At 47.3% G+C, this 15,489-nt stretch overlaps 1 protein-coding gene and 1 non-coding gene across 2 annotated transcripts in view; one reads left to right on the top strand and one right to left on the bottom strand.

Moving 5' to 3' along the window:
• The first annotated feature begins 3,932 nt into the window (after positions 1 to 3,932).
• The window catches only part of LOC103350800 (cyclic nucleotide-binding domain-containing protein 2), a 115,068-nt gene continuing 103,511 nt past the window's right edge, over positions 3,933 to 15,489 (top strand). Inside the window, exon 1 of the mRNA XM_051820266.3 lies at positions 3,933 to 4,054. Coding sequence (XP_051676226.2) covers positions 3,933 to 4,054 — 122 coding nt within the window. The remainder of the gene's footprint in view (positions 4,055 to 15,489) is intronic.
• On the bottom strand, positions 10,450 to 10,551 carry LOC127483332 (U6 spliceosomal RNA). Its single transcript, XR_016212625.1, has one exon. It is a non-coding gene; the product is annotated as a U6 spliceosomal RNA (small nuclear RNA).

Consider the following 15,489-nt stretch of genomic DNA (forward strand, 5'->3'; position numbering starts at 1 on the left):
TTTAATGGTAGTTGTCTCCCCACCTGCTGGCCTTGTGAATCTCAAATATCTATCAATAAAATCACTAGATTTTGACCAAGACCAGGCTAGGGCCACTTTCCTTCCCCTCTTCCCCCCAAGCCTAACTAATCCAAACTCCTTGGAAGCAGGCTCCATTCCTGTCTCACACACCACCTGTGTCCTCACCGGGGTGCTCAGTTACTTTAATGACCTCCACCCAGGGATTCTCACTCATCGTTCCTTTACGTGTAGTAAGATCTTCTTTCCCGACTTCTGCCAACTCCACTCCACTAGGCCCTGACCACAGCTTGCCCTGCTCACCTTACGACTACAGCCTTCATCTTTCCTTCTTTAAGTCTTTGTTCATGGTCAGTTCAAGCCTCACCAGATCTGCCAGGCCCCTGCAGACCCGCTCAAGTAGGTGTAGACCTTCTACTTCTTTACCTGAGTGGGTTCAACCTCTAATCACACACCTGCTTCTCATTCCGGGTTCTCCGCCCTCCTCTCGTCTCCCCTCTCGACTGTATCCCCTCGGAGAAAGGAACCATGGGATACACATCTCTGTGCTCATGGTTTCCAGCCTGGTGCCTGGCAGCTGGAGTTTGAGAACTGTTGAATGCTAGCAGACGTGGGTGGAATATAGGTTCTTGTCTTCGCACAAGAAGGAATTCAGTGTGCATGGGCCATTGTAAATGGAGATGAAGTAACAGTGTCATCTCTCCTATGTGGTCTAGACATGTGTGATTGAAGGAAAAAAATAATTCAGGGGTGAGACAGAGAGGAGTGGTCAGCAAGGTGGCAAGGTTTATGTGGGTAGGGCATCTGCCAGAACCGATGGGCACCGCTCCCGGTGGAATCTGAGCGAGAGAGTGCCCAGCCATTCACACTTGGGTAAGCAAGGCTACATAGTTTAATGCAGAGAATACACCTGACAGGCCAGGAAGTCATCTCAGGAAAGGGCTAAGAGTGAGGTCTGTATTCAGACTGGGGCTTATAAGGGCGTGGGGTCCAGTTCTTCCTGCCATTTTTCCTCCCCTTCCTCTCTCTTCTTTGGTACAAAAGGGTTTGCTGAGCATGAAATATGTAAAATTCCTCCTAAGGTTTTATTACACAGTGTTATCAGGCTGGGTAGCCCACCTGGCACTAGACAGAAGAGATGCCCCTAGGGTGCCCTTCCTTGGGGGAAGGCTGTGAAAGTTTTATTACCCAATGTTATCAGGCTGGGTAGCCATCTGGAAGAATTGGAACAACCTATAAAGTTATTGGGATAAGGGCGGGACTTTGTAGGGTAAAATACTGGGCTGCTTCCAACATGTGCATAAGTTGCTTGATTCTTTTCCACAGGTTCTTTGTTTTCCTTAGGCCCCTTTCACACAGAAAGGCTAATTTCTAACTTCCTGTCCAGGAAATTCATACAAAAATAATGGATTATAAACTCCTGTAGGGCAAGGACTTCTTACTTGTCTTTGTATATCCTGGGAGACCTATGACATGATCTTGCTTATAGATGATTGATAAACGTTGAGTGATGTAGACACAATCAATGTTATTAACAACCCTATTTGGCAGATACAGAAACTGAGGCTCATCAAACTTAATGCTTTCCCTGAAGTCACCAAGTTAGTACTAAGTGGCGGAGTTAGGATTAGTTGTTCTTAGCTCTTGTTTATATTCCTGTGGAACTATGGTCTTCCTACTTTTTACTTGTTGAATATTATCATTAGTGGTACATTCAGCCTGTGATTATAGATATATGTTTTTGCAAAAAGAAAAAAAAAACAAGAAAGGAGGGAAGGAAGAAGATGGAGGGAGGGAGGGAGGGGAGGAGGGAGGTTATTTTCTTAGACTTGTACCTGTGAAATACATGAAATCTATTCTCTTTCTACTAATAATCTTTTTTTTAAAAAAAGAAGCCAGATTCTTTGCCCCCTCTCTCGGGTTTTCGCTTGCCTTCGTCACAGAAATTCCGTGAGTGTTTCTCCTGTGCTAGGGAGGTACAGATACTGTCCCCGGCAAGATCTTGCTCTGTCTTCTGCATATGATTTTGAAGGCCTCTCAGTTTTCCCAACATCAGAGTTGCATCATGGCCTCTATTGACAACAGACACTGGGCGCGTCTCCTGTGTTGACTGGCGAGGAGGTGAAGGCCTAGAAGGTCACTGCTGCAGAAGAGGGGGAGTTGGCAGGTGTAAGGACCTCAGCATGACTCTCTCAAGAATGACAATCTTCGTAAGTTGATCTGAATCTCTTTTCCCAGAATTTTTACTGGCTTTGTTTATTGCACATGCATCTCTCTCTGCCTTGGCAGTATCTCATGAGCTATTAATAAATTATTAAACTGCAATGCAAACCCAAGTGCTAGGATTAACCCTACGGTGGTGTGTTGGGCAGGCTCTTGTCAAGAGGCAGAAAATAATTATTTGAAAACAAAACTTGGCCGGCGCCATGGTTCACTAGGCTAATCCTCCGCCTGCGGCACCGGTACCCCGGGTTCTAGTCCCAGTCTGGGTGCCGGATTCTGTCCCGGCTGCCCCTCTTCCAGGCCAGCTCTCTGCTGTGGCCCGGGAGTGCAGTGGAGGATGGCCCAAGTCCTTGGGCCCTGCACCCCATGGGAGACCAGGAAGAAGCTCCTGGCTCCTGCCTTCGGATCGGTGCAGTGCACCGGCCATAGTGGCCACTAACTCTGCCTGTCAAAAAAAACAAACAAACAAACAAACAAACAAACAAAAAAAACCAAAAAACTTAATGCAAAGAATTGTATTAAATTTGATTACCAAGAACTGCCTTAACTAGAAAGACAGAAGAAGGGGCCAGCACTGTGGCATAGACAGTAAAGTCTGCAGTGCCTGCACCCCATATGAATGCTGGTTCGAGTCCCGGCTGCTCCACTTCTGATCCAGCTCCCTGCTAATGTGCCTGGGAAAGCAGCAGAAGACAGCCCAAGTCCTTGGGCCCCTGTACCCATGTGGGAGACCCAGAAGAAGCTCCTGGCTCCTGACTTCAGACTAGCCCAGTCCCAGCCATTGTGACCATTTGGGGAGTGAACCAGCAGACGGAAGACCTCTGTCTCTCTCTGTCTCTCCTCTTTGTCTCTTTCTCTGTAACCCTGCCTTTCAAGTAAATAAATAAATCTTTTATTAAAAAAAGAAAGGCAGAAGAAGAGCTCCGAGCATGGACATAGCAACTGCAGGAAGCAACACCCACGCACAGGACTGGGGACGCAAAGGAATGCAGGTGCCATGATCACAACTTCAACATTCTGGGAAGGGCCCCAGGCGCCGGCACGGGGGTCTCTGCAGAAGCTGCTGGGCCGGGCTGCTGTTCCTGGGTTCCAGGAGGGGCCCCTGGGGCCTTGGACCCCGGCACCTGAGGCGGGGCCTCCAGTGATGAAGAACACTGTGGAGCCGGCACCGCGGCCCATTAGGCTAATCCTCCACCTGCGGCGCCGGCACACCAGGTTCTAGTCCCGGTCGGGGCGCCAGATTCTGTCCTGGTTGCCCTTCTTCCAGGCCAGCTCTCTGCTGTGGCCAGGGAGTGCAGTGGAGGATGGCCCAAATCCTTGGGCCCTGCACCCCATGGGAGACCAGGAGAAGTACCTGGCTCCTGCCATTGGATCAGTGCGGTGCACCGCCCACAGCGGCCATTGGAGGGTGAACCAACGACAAAGGAAGACCTTTCTCTCTGTATCTCTCTCACTGTCCACTCTGCCTGTCAAAACAAAACAAAACAACACTGTGGGCTGCTCTGCACCGCCTGGGCGTGGAAGCATGGCTGGGCGTGGCTCACCGGAGCAGGGAGAAGACGGGCGAGTTTTCCCTCTCCAGCCTTGCAAGTCTTCCACAGGAACCCCTCCTGGGAGGGGTTTTCCCAGACAAAAGCCACTGGGAAGAAAGGAATTTTGGACAGAGCAAGTGTGTGCCTCGCACAGGCATGATGCAGGCAGGCTCAGAAGCTGAGCGGCTGCTGTGCCTGGAGGCTGAGGGGGATTCTGTTACCAACATTTTCCAACTCAGGGTGGCTGCCTTAACTGCTGGGAGGGCGTTTACCACGTCCAGGTGGGTCTGTATTGACGCAGGTGCAACCAGGAGAGCTCTAACATACACTGTGTGTTTCTTTAGCACGGTAAATCTCCACCCAAGGATGTGTGTGTGTGTGTTGGTTTTTTTTTTTTTTTTTTTTTTTTTTGGACAGGCAGAATTAGTGAGAGAGAGAGAGAGAGAGAGTCTTCCTTCCATTGGTTCACCACCCAAATGGCTGCTACAGCTGGCGTGCTGTGCCTATCCGAAGCCAGGAGCTAGGTGCTTCCTCCTGGTCTCCCATGCGGGTGTAGGGCCCAAGCACTTGGGCCATCCTCCACTGCCTTCCCGGGCCACAGCAGAGAGCTGGCCTGGAAGAGGAGCAACCAGGACAGAATCTGGCGCCCCAACTGGCACTAGAACCTGGGGTACCAGCACCGCAGGAGGAGGATTAGCCTAGTGAGCCCCAGCCCCGCCAAAGATGTGATTTTTATCAGTATGCGGAAGCAGAGGTTCGGGAGCAGTCAAGACGGTCACTTGAGGGGCAGGTGCTATGGTGAAATAGGCTAGGACTCTACCTGCGGCTCCAGCATTCCATATGAGCATTGGTTCATATCCTTGCTGCTCCACTTCTGATCCAGCTCTCTGCTATGACCTGGGAAAGCAGTAGAAAATGGACCAAGCCCTTGGGCCCTTGCACCCACGTGGGAGACCTGGAAGAAGCTCCTGGCTCCTGGCTTCGGATCAGCACAGCTCTGGCTGTTGTGGCCATTTAGAGTGGACCAGCTAATGAAAGACCTCTCTCTCTGTCTCTCCCTCTCTCAGACTATAACTCTACCTCTCAAGTAAATAAATCTTTAAAAAAATATTTTTTTTTCTGACAGGCAGAGTTAGATAGTGAGAGAGAGAGACAGAGAGAAAGGTCTTCCTTCTGTTGGTCCACCCCCTAAATGGCCACTATGGCTGGCGTGCTGCGCCGATCCAAAGCCAGGAGCCAGGTGCCTCCTCCTGGTCTCCCATGCGGGTGCAGGGCCCAAGCACTTGGGCCATCCTCCACTGCCTTCCCGGGCCACAGCAGAGAGCTAGACTAGAAGAGGAGCAACTGGGACAGAACTGGCACCCCAACCGGGACTAGAACCCAGGGTGCCGGCGCCGCAGGTGGAGGATTAGCCTAGTGAGCCGTGGCGCCGGCCAAAAAAAATTCTAAAAAAAAAAAAAAAAAAAGAAGAAGAAGAAAAAAAGGATGGCCACTTGAGCTGGTGAAAACAGTGCTTGCTTATGCCCCGTGTCAGGAGGTAACTGGGGTGTGGCTCAGCTGTTGATGGGAAGGGCCCTGATGTCGTTCAGGTTTGGGTCGCCTGCCAGGGTCAAGTGCTGACCTCTCCTGTCTGGCCAGGCCAGTGATCTATCCAGTCCATGCACTCTCCTTCCACACTGCCTCAGCAAGGCTACTCACAAGCCCTCCACCCAGCAGAGGTCAGCGCCTGTGTCACAGTCAGGAGTAGAAGAGTGAGTGCCTGTCCCTGGCCTACCGCAGAACTGTTGTGGATACATGAGTATTCTGGAGTGCACTCGATTGGACTGTGTCCTGGCTTGTGTCCTGGGTGACCTTGGGCAAGCTACTGAACCTGTATGTGATTCCTGGTCTGTGGAATGAGGACAATAGTGTCACCTGCTTTGTAATTTGTAGTAGGATCAGTTAACCCTTGCAAAGCCTCTTCAGTAGCACCTGTCAGATAGGAAGTGCTCGGCACTTGTTAGAACTTTGACTCTCGCCAGCTGTGCCTGTGCCAGACTCCTCTCGGCCTGGGCCCTGTCCACACCCAGAGCTGTGTGCTGCTGGCTCAACTTCCAGGGCTCCCAGCTGCTTTCCTGAGCTTTTCTCCCTATCACCCCAGCCTCTTCCCTCCCCCTGGATCAGAGTGGCTGCTTAACAGCTGGCTATCCTGGCCTTCACCATCAAACTTAACAGCAATCTGAAGGTTCCACACTCATAGGGAAGAGTCTGCTGAAACCTGAAGGGTTACACTGCCTTTTAAATTGAAGATCAAGGAGCCAGCACTCTGCAGTGCCAGCATCCCAAAAGGGCGCCAGTTCAAGACCTGGCTGCTCCACTTCTGCTCTAGCTCCAAGCTAACGCGCCTGCAAAGTGGTAGAAGATGACCCAAGTCCTTGGCTCCCTATACCCACATGGGAGACCTGGACAAAGCTCCTGGCTCTGGCTTCAGATTGGCCCAGCTCTGGCTATTGCAGTCATTTGGGGGCGTGGACCAGCTTGGGGAATGAACCAACAGGTAGAAGATCTCTCTCCTTCTCTCGCTCTCTGCCTTTCAGAAAAATAAATAAATCTTAAAAAAAAAAAAACAAACAAACCCTGAAGATCCAGGTGGAGTGCATGGTGAGCACCGCGGTCACTTGCTCTCTGCAGGCTGCCTCCTGTGTTTCTTCCTCCCCGACACAGGGCTCCAGATACAGTGCTCACAGGCAATTGTCAACTGGAGGTGTTACAGGAGATTTCTCACCTGTGGACTTTGCTCCTCTAAAACTCACCCTTTACTATCTCTGCCTTGTACCTTAATTTCCAATCCAGGTTCTTGCCTCCCCCCCCCGCCATGGATAAGAATTCCAAGCAGAGGCACATACAGGGTGCAGAACTGAGAACAGGATTTATTTAAAGGTGAGAGAGTGAACATCCATTCTTGCTTGAGTGTGGGTCACCCTACACAGAGAAATATCTGTCTCAAGAGGGCCAGGGGGTGGCTTACAGGGAGGAGGAGGCAACAGCCAGAATAGTACCCCTGAGCATGGTTAGGGCTAAAGAGAGACCTCTCCAATTCTCTGACTCTTTTATGAGATAGGGGGCGGTGCCTTCATTGAGTAAACAGGGTGAGGGTCTTAGCAGGCGTGAAGCCATCTGGGAGTTTTATGGCACCTCCAAGTGGAGTTTAACTTCAATGCTAGCATAAGGGTACCTCAGCCTTCCTGGCTCTGGATGAGACAGGTGCATCCCAGGAAGGCAGGCACTTTAGATGGACAGGTAGGGAGAAGACATTGCATTGCCAGCTGGCAAGAGTTCCAGCTCTCCTAGGCCTAACTACCTGCCTGCCCATTCACACTATATTGCTATGAAGTGTTCATGAGGCAAGTTGGGTAGGAACCAGAGCACTAGCAAAGGGGCCTATGCTAATGTTTAATGGAGAAGGCAGCCAGGGTGAGGCTGGAGAACTACTGCACAAGCACATCTCCAGATGGGCTACACGGATTCACTGTGTCTTCAAGCGGTCCATGGTGGGGAAGGAATGAGATGAGCTTACCTGTTGGTTCCTTCCTGCTTTGGGCAGCTGTTGGGAAGCCCTTGTCCCATGCAGCACAGCGTGGAGGCCCTGTGGATTTAGTGTTGGAGCTGCTATGGTGCTATGGTGGCTACCATGCAGTGGAGGCCATGCAGTCTCTTATCTTCCCCTTAGAAGGGAGAGACCTCAGCAGTGTTAGGAGACAAGGGTGGTGGCAGTGGCCAAAGCTTTCCACCAAGCAAGTGGAAGGGGATGGGTGGCAAAGAGCTAGCCTTGGGATGTGCATACATTGGACAGTAATAGATGGGGAGTAAACCAGAGATGGGAAGCATTTGGAAATAAAATTAAATTGAGGGACATGGAAACTTCCAGAAGGCAATGTCTGGATCATGGATTTATAGAGCATGGGAGACAGGGACCTCTATGAACACCAGGGAACCCGGATGTGGGGAGGCAGCCCTGCCCTGGATGCCGGAGACCTGGTCCCAGTTCCCTGTCTTGCCTTAGCTGTGGCATGGCCTTGGATTGCTTCTTTATGGATCCGAGTCTCTCTTTATTTATGAAACGGAAGATAATGGGAAACAGCTTTTCTCAGTTCTCAGATGTATGTTTCAGAGAGAGAATTTTGTAGGAGTAATTTACATGGGGAGATTTTTGAAATTTTACTATGCAAAATTGAGAAATTATAATTGAGAGCATCACCAGACAAAACTTAGTTTTAGCTCAAAATATGAGGGTACTTCAGCCGGCGCCGCAGCTCACTAGGCTAATCCTCCGCCTAGCGGCGCCGGCACACCGGGTTCTAGTCCCGGTCGGGGCGCCGGATTCTGTCCCAGTTGCCCCTCTCCCAGGCCAGCCCTCTGCTGTGGCCCGGGAGTGCAGTGGAGGATGGCCCAGGTGCTTGGGCCCTGCACCCCATGGGAGACCAGGAAAAGCACCTGGCTCCTGGCTCCTGCCATCGGATCAGCGCGGTGCGCCGGCCGCAGCGCGCTGGCCGCGGCGGCCATTGGAGGGTGAACCAACGGCAAAGGAAGACCTTTCTCTCTGTCTCTCTCTCTCACTGTCCACTCTGCCTGTCAAAAAAAAAATAAATAAATAAAAAAATATGAGGGTACTTCAATAAGTTTGTAGAAAAGGGAATTAAAAGGTAAGTTTATTTTGGTACCAAAAAATCTGAAATCCACATATATACAAGGTTTTCAAAAATTTCATGGAAATTATTTATATTTTATGAAAAAACTGTACATGCTTTTCAAAGTTTTTGCACTAAAATCAATCTATATTTTTATTTTTATATATTTGAAAGTTACAGAGAGAGGAGACACACACACACGTGCACACACACACAGATTCTCATTTAGCTGGTTCACTCCCCAAATGGCTGCAATAGCCAGGGCTGGGCCAGGCCAAAGCCAGGAGCCAGGAGCTTCACCCAAGTCTCCCACATGGGTGCAGGAGCCAAGTACTTGCGCCGTCTTTTGCTGGCTTCTCAGGCACATTAGCAGGCAGCTGGATCAGAAGTAGAACAGCTGGGATATTAACCAATGCCCATATAGGTTGCCTGTGTCCAGGCAGCAGTCCAACCTGCTATGCCAAAATGCCAGCCCCTAAACTTATCTTTAATTCCATTTCCCACAAACTTTCTGAAGTCCCCTCATTTAGCATGTGCTGGGGTCCTGTGATGAGCAGTGGCTCTCAGAAATCAGCCAATCTGAACTCCAGGCCTGGCCATCTGCAGCCAGCCACACAATTGCATATAAGTCTCTTAACACCTGACTGACTTTCAGCAGAGTGCAAGCTCTGGACCCCAGGCACCCTGGTTGCTGTCCCAGTATAAGCACCAGTGAGTGATCTGACACCTTTGATGTGTTATTTGGCTTCTGTGATCTTTTTCCTTAGCTGTAATATGCGGTAATAATAGCATATAACATGCTGCTTTGCATAAATGCCCATGAAATATCTGACATAAATGCACACACACACATGTTCATTAGTATTTCCATTATTGTACAATAGGTAGGTAGAACCATGGACCCCCAGGACCTGTGTCAGCGTTAACATTCCATGATTCCGTCCTTGATTCATGAACAATTGCTATAACTGCTTAAAGAGTGTCATCTATGCGTGCAGGGCTGTACCCCTTGCCCTCGAGAAACACACAGCGGGGTTGAGATTCTGGTCGTCGTCGTGGTAATGGATGGTGCCTTAAAAGCACAGTCTATTTTAATTAGACTCTAAGATGATGAGTTATCCAGCACATTAGTCTGGGAAAAGGTGCTTTGTCACTGTGGGAGGACACACTGATGACAGATCATTACGGTGCTTTATAGATGCCCTTTAGTATTCGTTCAGCTGATAACTAATAGGGCGCTGCTGGAGCCACTGGGCACATAGGGTTTCACTGTAAATTCTCAAGTATCGAAATCATAAATCATTGCTTTGGCTAACTGCTCTTTATGGTGATATCATTTTCCTAATGGAAAAATTAGCATTAAAATTAATATTAGATTGGTGACTTGCATTGAATTGAAATGACAATGCCTTCTGTTACTAAAAGACAATCATAGGTAGGTTAGAGGACTCAGTGCAAAATACACAAGAAGTATTCACTCCCCAGATGGCAGCAATGGCTGGAGCTGAGCTGATCTGAAGCCAAGGGCCAGGAGCTTTTTTTGGGTCTCCGTGAGGGTGCAGGGGCCTGGACCATCCTCCACTGCTTCCCCAGGCCACAGCAGAGACCTGGATTGGAAGAGGGGCAGCTGGGAGTCGAACCAGCACGCATACGGGATGCAGGTGCCACAGGCAGAGGATTAACCTACTGTACCACAGCGCCAGCCCCCCCACATTTTTTTTACTCATGTGCACATCAGTGGGCATTTGAGTTACTTACACATCTTGACTATTGTGAATAAAGCTACTATGAACACGGCTATACACATATCTGCTTGAGTCCCTTCATTCAATCCTCCAATTCCAGAATTGGAACTATTGGATCACACCGCAGCCATGTTTCCTTCTGCAGGAAGGACCCTGTCACACCATTTCCCACAGTGCTCGCACTATTTCACACTCCTGCCAACAATGCACAAGTGTTCCAACTCTCCCACCTTCTTGCCAACACTTGTCATGTTCTGTACTTTTTAAAATATGGAATGTTTCGTGGATTTGTGTGTTATCCTGGCCAGGGACCATGCTAATCTCTGTCTCATTCTCAGTTAACACATATGCTGCCGGAGCAAGCACTGTATGTGTTTTAGCTGTTGGCTTTCAGGAAGACTTCTTTAACTTCCAATCCTATTGAGCTTTTATTTCTGCTACTATACACATGACTTTCAATAACTGTTGGCTTCTTGGATGCTGCTTTTTAGAGAGAAAAACTTACCAACTTTTTTTTAAATGGCTAAAACAACTTTTCCTTCTGAATGCAGTAATTATAGTTATTTGAGCCATAGTGGTCTCTATTTCTCCAAGGTACCAGCCCCCTCCATCTCCCCCAACCCGCCATGCCATTGTTTTCATCTCTTTTATGCTGCAGCGTTCCTTTAGCTACCTGGGGATCCCTGGCCATTTGCTCATATGCACGAGCTCTGAGCAGTCTGGCAACCCTGGGCACATGGACTATGGGATTCATTAGAGGATGTTTTTCAGGGACATTTTGTGGGTATCTTTATTAATTTAGATTACTCATGTTTCCTGCTTGAAAGATACAGCCCTGGCTGTCTTTAAGAAAAGGAACTGGGGTGGTGTAGGATGTGCTCAACACTCAGTGTGCAGGTGTTCTGTTTATTCCTTGAACTTCAGGACAGTCCCCCTCACCGTGCTTAATATCTCCTAGTCCAGACACTCTGTTTTCTGTCTCCAGCAAGTAAACCTCTGGTGTTTGGGTGGGGTGTTGGAGAAGCATTTGATTTGTTGCATGGAGTAGATGAGGGTGATCTGAGGATCTAACTGCTCCCTAAATAAACTTCAAGAGCCCTGATTTTGCCCATACTTCTAGAAGTTCCTGGTGCTGCCAGCTCCAGAGATTTCTGGGACTCTGCAGAGGAACTGTAGTTTCCCTCTGTGGGCTGATGATCTAAACTAAATCAGCCATCTGGCCAAAGGGTACAAGTTTCAGGTGGACAGGAGGAATAGTTTGGTTATCTATTGCGCAGCATGGTGACTGCAATTAATACTATACTCTCAGTTTAAAATGATTTTAAATGTCTCATGGCAAAGAAATGGTAAGTATTTTAGGTGGTGGATATGTTAATTAGCCTGATTGGATCATTCCACAATGAATATGTGTGTTGAAACACCACATAGTGCCCCATAATTATACATTATTGTCAACTAAAAAGAAATACAACTGAAGGAAAATCAGCTGAGTCAGTTACGCTTCAGTCACTCCAGTTCCATCTATTTTGCCATAAATGTCAGAATTGCTTTCTTCTTTGTGGCTGAGTAATAGTCCATAATGCATTTACCACACTGTCTGTTGAGGGACATCTAGGCTGACTCCATATCCTTGCTACTGTGAACTGGGCTGCATTAAACACAGGAGTATAGGTATCTCTTCTCTGTGATGACTTTATTTCCTATGGATATAATCCCAGAAGTGGCACAGCTCGGTCACATGATAGATCTATTTAGTTTTTGATCAGTCACCATACTCTTTTTCATGATGGCTGCAGTAAGTTTTATGCCCATCTGCATTGGATAAGAGTTCCCTTTTCTCTACTTCCTCGCCAGCATTTGATAGTTTTTGATCTTTGGTAACAGGCATTCTAAGTGACTGAGAGGCTATTTCATTGTGTTTGTGTTTGCATTTGCTTGATGACCAGCGATACTGCCCATGTTGGTCATTTGAATATTCATCGCAGGAAAGGCTGTCTATGGCAAGACCAAGTCACCCTCATGTTGAATGGTGGAAATCTGGAAGCATTTCTGTGAAGCTCTGGGACCAGACAAGGATGTCCATTTTCTTGCCACTTTTATTCAATATAGTTCTGGAAGTTTTAGCCAGAGCCATTAGGCAAAGAAATACAAGGTATGCAAATTAGAAAGGAGGACATCACATTATCCCTGTTTGCAGACCACATGATTCTATAGATTGGAGAACCAAAAGACTCTGACTATTAGAGGCCGTTGCCACGGCTCACTAGGCTAATCCTCTGCCTGCGGCACCGGCACACCAGGTTCTAGTCCCGGTTGGGGATGCCAGGTCTGTCCTGGTTGCTCCTCTTCCAGTCCAGCTCTCTGCTGTGGCCTGGGAAGGCAGTGGAGGATGGCCCAAGTCCTTGGGCCCTGCACCTGCATGGGAGACCAGGAGGAGGCACCTGGCTCCTGGCTTCGGATTGGCACGGCGCGCCATCTGTAGCAGCCATTTGGGGGGTGAACCAACGGAAGGAAGACCTTTCTCTCTGTCTCTCTCTCTCTCTAACTCTGCCTGTCAAAAAAAAAAAAAAAGGAGAGAGAGAGAGAGAGACTATTAGAACTGATAGGAGAATTCAGCAATGATGCAGACTACAAACTCGACACACAAAAAGCAGTAGCATGTTTATACATTCACAGTGATCTTGCTGAGAAAGAACTTAGAAGAAAAATCTCATTCACAATATGTACAAAAAATTAAATACTTTGGGATAAATTGATGTGAAGGACCTCCCCAGTGAAAATTACTAATGAAAGAATTGAAAGAACAGAAGACACAAAGACCTCCTACCTTCCTTCATGAACTAAAGAATTAATACTATCAAAATGTCCTTGCCGCCCAAAGCAATTTGCAGATTTAGTGTTCATTTCTATCAAAGTACCAATGACAGCCTTCACAGAATTAGGGGGAAAATCCTAAAATTTATGTGAAAATAAAAGGACCCTGAATATACAAAGCAATCTTGAACAATAAAAACAAAGCTAGAAGCATCACAAGACTATATTTGAAGATATACCACAGGCATATTATCACCAACACAGCACAACACTAGTATAAATACCCACGTAGACCAATGAAACAGAAAAGAGACACCAGATATTCAAGCTGCTACAACCAACATTTCTTTGACAAAGGTGTTAAAGCATTCCTTGGAGAAAGGACAGTCTCTTTAATAAATGATGTTGGAAAACTGGATTTCTACATGCAGGAGGAGTTTAAAAGTAGACCCCTGCCTTACATACTATATAAAAATCAACTCAAAATGGATCAATGATCTAAATGTAAGACCTGAAACTATGGAACTACTCAAAGAAAGCATAAGGGAAATACTCCAGGACATTGGCATAGGCAATAACTTTTTGGCTAAGACTCCCAAAAGCAAAAGTAATGAAAGCAGAACTGGACAAGTGAGCTGACGCCAAACTAAGAAGCTTCTATACAGCAAAGGGAACCACCAACAAAGTGAAGAGATAACCAACAGACCGGGAGGAAATATCTGTAAAGGATGCATCTGACAAAGGATTAATATTCAGGATATGTAGGAGCTTAAGGAACTCAACAACAAAACAGTTAGGAAATGGCAAAGGATTCAGAGACATTTTTCAGAGGATATGCAAATCACAGGCAAAGAGTTTCAGATGGTTAAATGTTTTAATATCACATTTCTTAAAACAAATGATAATCAAAAGAATATATCATTTCAAAAGGTCACATTTTTTCCAACACTTTTGTGTCTATTCTTTGATAATTCTATCAAGTATGTTTAGGTGGTGAAATTGAGGCACAGAGAAGGCCAAATTACCTCCCTGGATATGTCCAGCTAATGAGGCTCTTTTTGAGGTCAGGAAAACTGTTTTCACCTCAATCTATCTCCGTCCCAAGAGCTGAGAGTCTTGGGAGTTTGTAACTACTTCCTATTGAGCATCTGCTAAGCAACCCAGAAAACCTGGGCCACTGGCGCAGAGTGCAGCAAGGCAAGCCCTGACACCAGGGTGGCAGAAGACAGTAGAAGTTTATTTTGCAAGGTGCAGAGCTGGGAGACAGACAACTATTGCTCGAGTCCTGAACTCCTCCAGGGTTTGAGGGCTGCAAATCCTGGAGATTAAAATGAGGGTTGAGCAGTGACTGCTCAGCTCCTGTGCCGGTCTCTGGCTGGTCCACCGTGTTGTGGTCTTCCTTGGATTGGTCCGTGACAGGAGGCCAGTGTGGTCTTTGAAGGTGCTATGATGGCAAAGTTGGCATCCAGTCTGTTGGGGTCTACAGGGAGGTGGGCAGTGCTGTACGTGGTGAGCGTCTGCAGTTCCTGTGGAGTATCTCAAAACAGAGTCTGTGGGAGAATGTGAACTACTGAGGTGACGACTGAATTCTGAATCTTGTGGCCTGGCTGGATCCTGGTACCACTCCCTTACTTTACTGAGATACCCTTAGTAGGGAGTTTACTCGTAATCATCAAAGTGATGTCAGAGTAACTGTGAGCTGAGAGAGAGAGACCGGGGCTTGGGGGCCTGGCTGTGGCCTGGCATCCAAACCATGAAACAGTGAGTGTCCTTGGGAAGGCACAATGGCAGGAAGTAGGGCTGCCTGAGGACAGAGACCACTTGAAGGAGACTTTAACGTCCAGTAAGCGAGTCAGGACTATCCTCCGGCCAGTGGGGAGCCATTTGAGGATTTTTAGTGAGAGTCCTATGTGTACAAATTTGCGTTTTATAAGCATCTATTTGGTAGTGGCAGAGAGAATGGATTTGAGAGGTGCTGGAATAAGGGGGGAGACAAAAATGATTCTCCTTGCTTTGGGCAGTGGACAAGGTAGAGTCATTCATTGCAGCAGAGAACAGTCTCAGGATAAAAAGCCTGCTTCAGTCTCTAGAGGAGCGATCGGCTTGATCAGAGCTGATTCTGTACAAGAAAAGTCAGTGCGTGCTGCGAAGTAACTGGGTAGGGCTTATGACGTTCACGATCATTACCTACGTCAGATTCATCCTGGGCTTTTTCAAAAAACTAAATTGAGTTATACAAGCAATAGTGGGTTTCATAGATTTGCCATTTTACATGAATTTTCTTATAGCAAGAAAGTTATATGAGATTTTAAAAATATGTACTTATAGAACCAGATTTGCAATTTTTCTAAGTACTGATAATTATTAAATATTTATAAAAATGAAATAATAATGGAATTACATAAAATATATTTTCAAATGGGTATGTCTATAATTAAGATAATGTTCCCTAATGAAGTATATTTGCTAAGCAATTCCTCCCCTATATGT

Source organism: Oryctolagus cuniculus, chromosome 8 (genome assembly GCF_051225735.1).
Source record: "Oryctolagus cuniculus isolate XC-2025 breed Fujian yellow rabbit chromosome 8, ASM5122573v1, whole genome shotgun sequence".
NCBI classification, from domain to species: Eukaryota; Metazoa; Chordata; class Mammalia; order Lagomorpha; family Leporidae; genus Oryctolagus; species Oryctolagus cuniculus.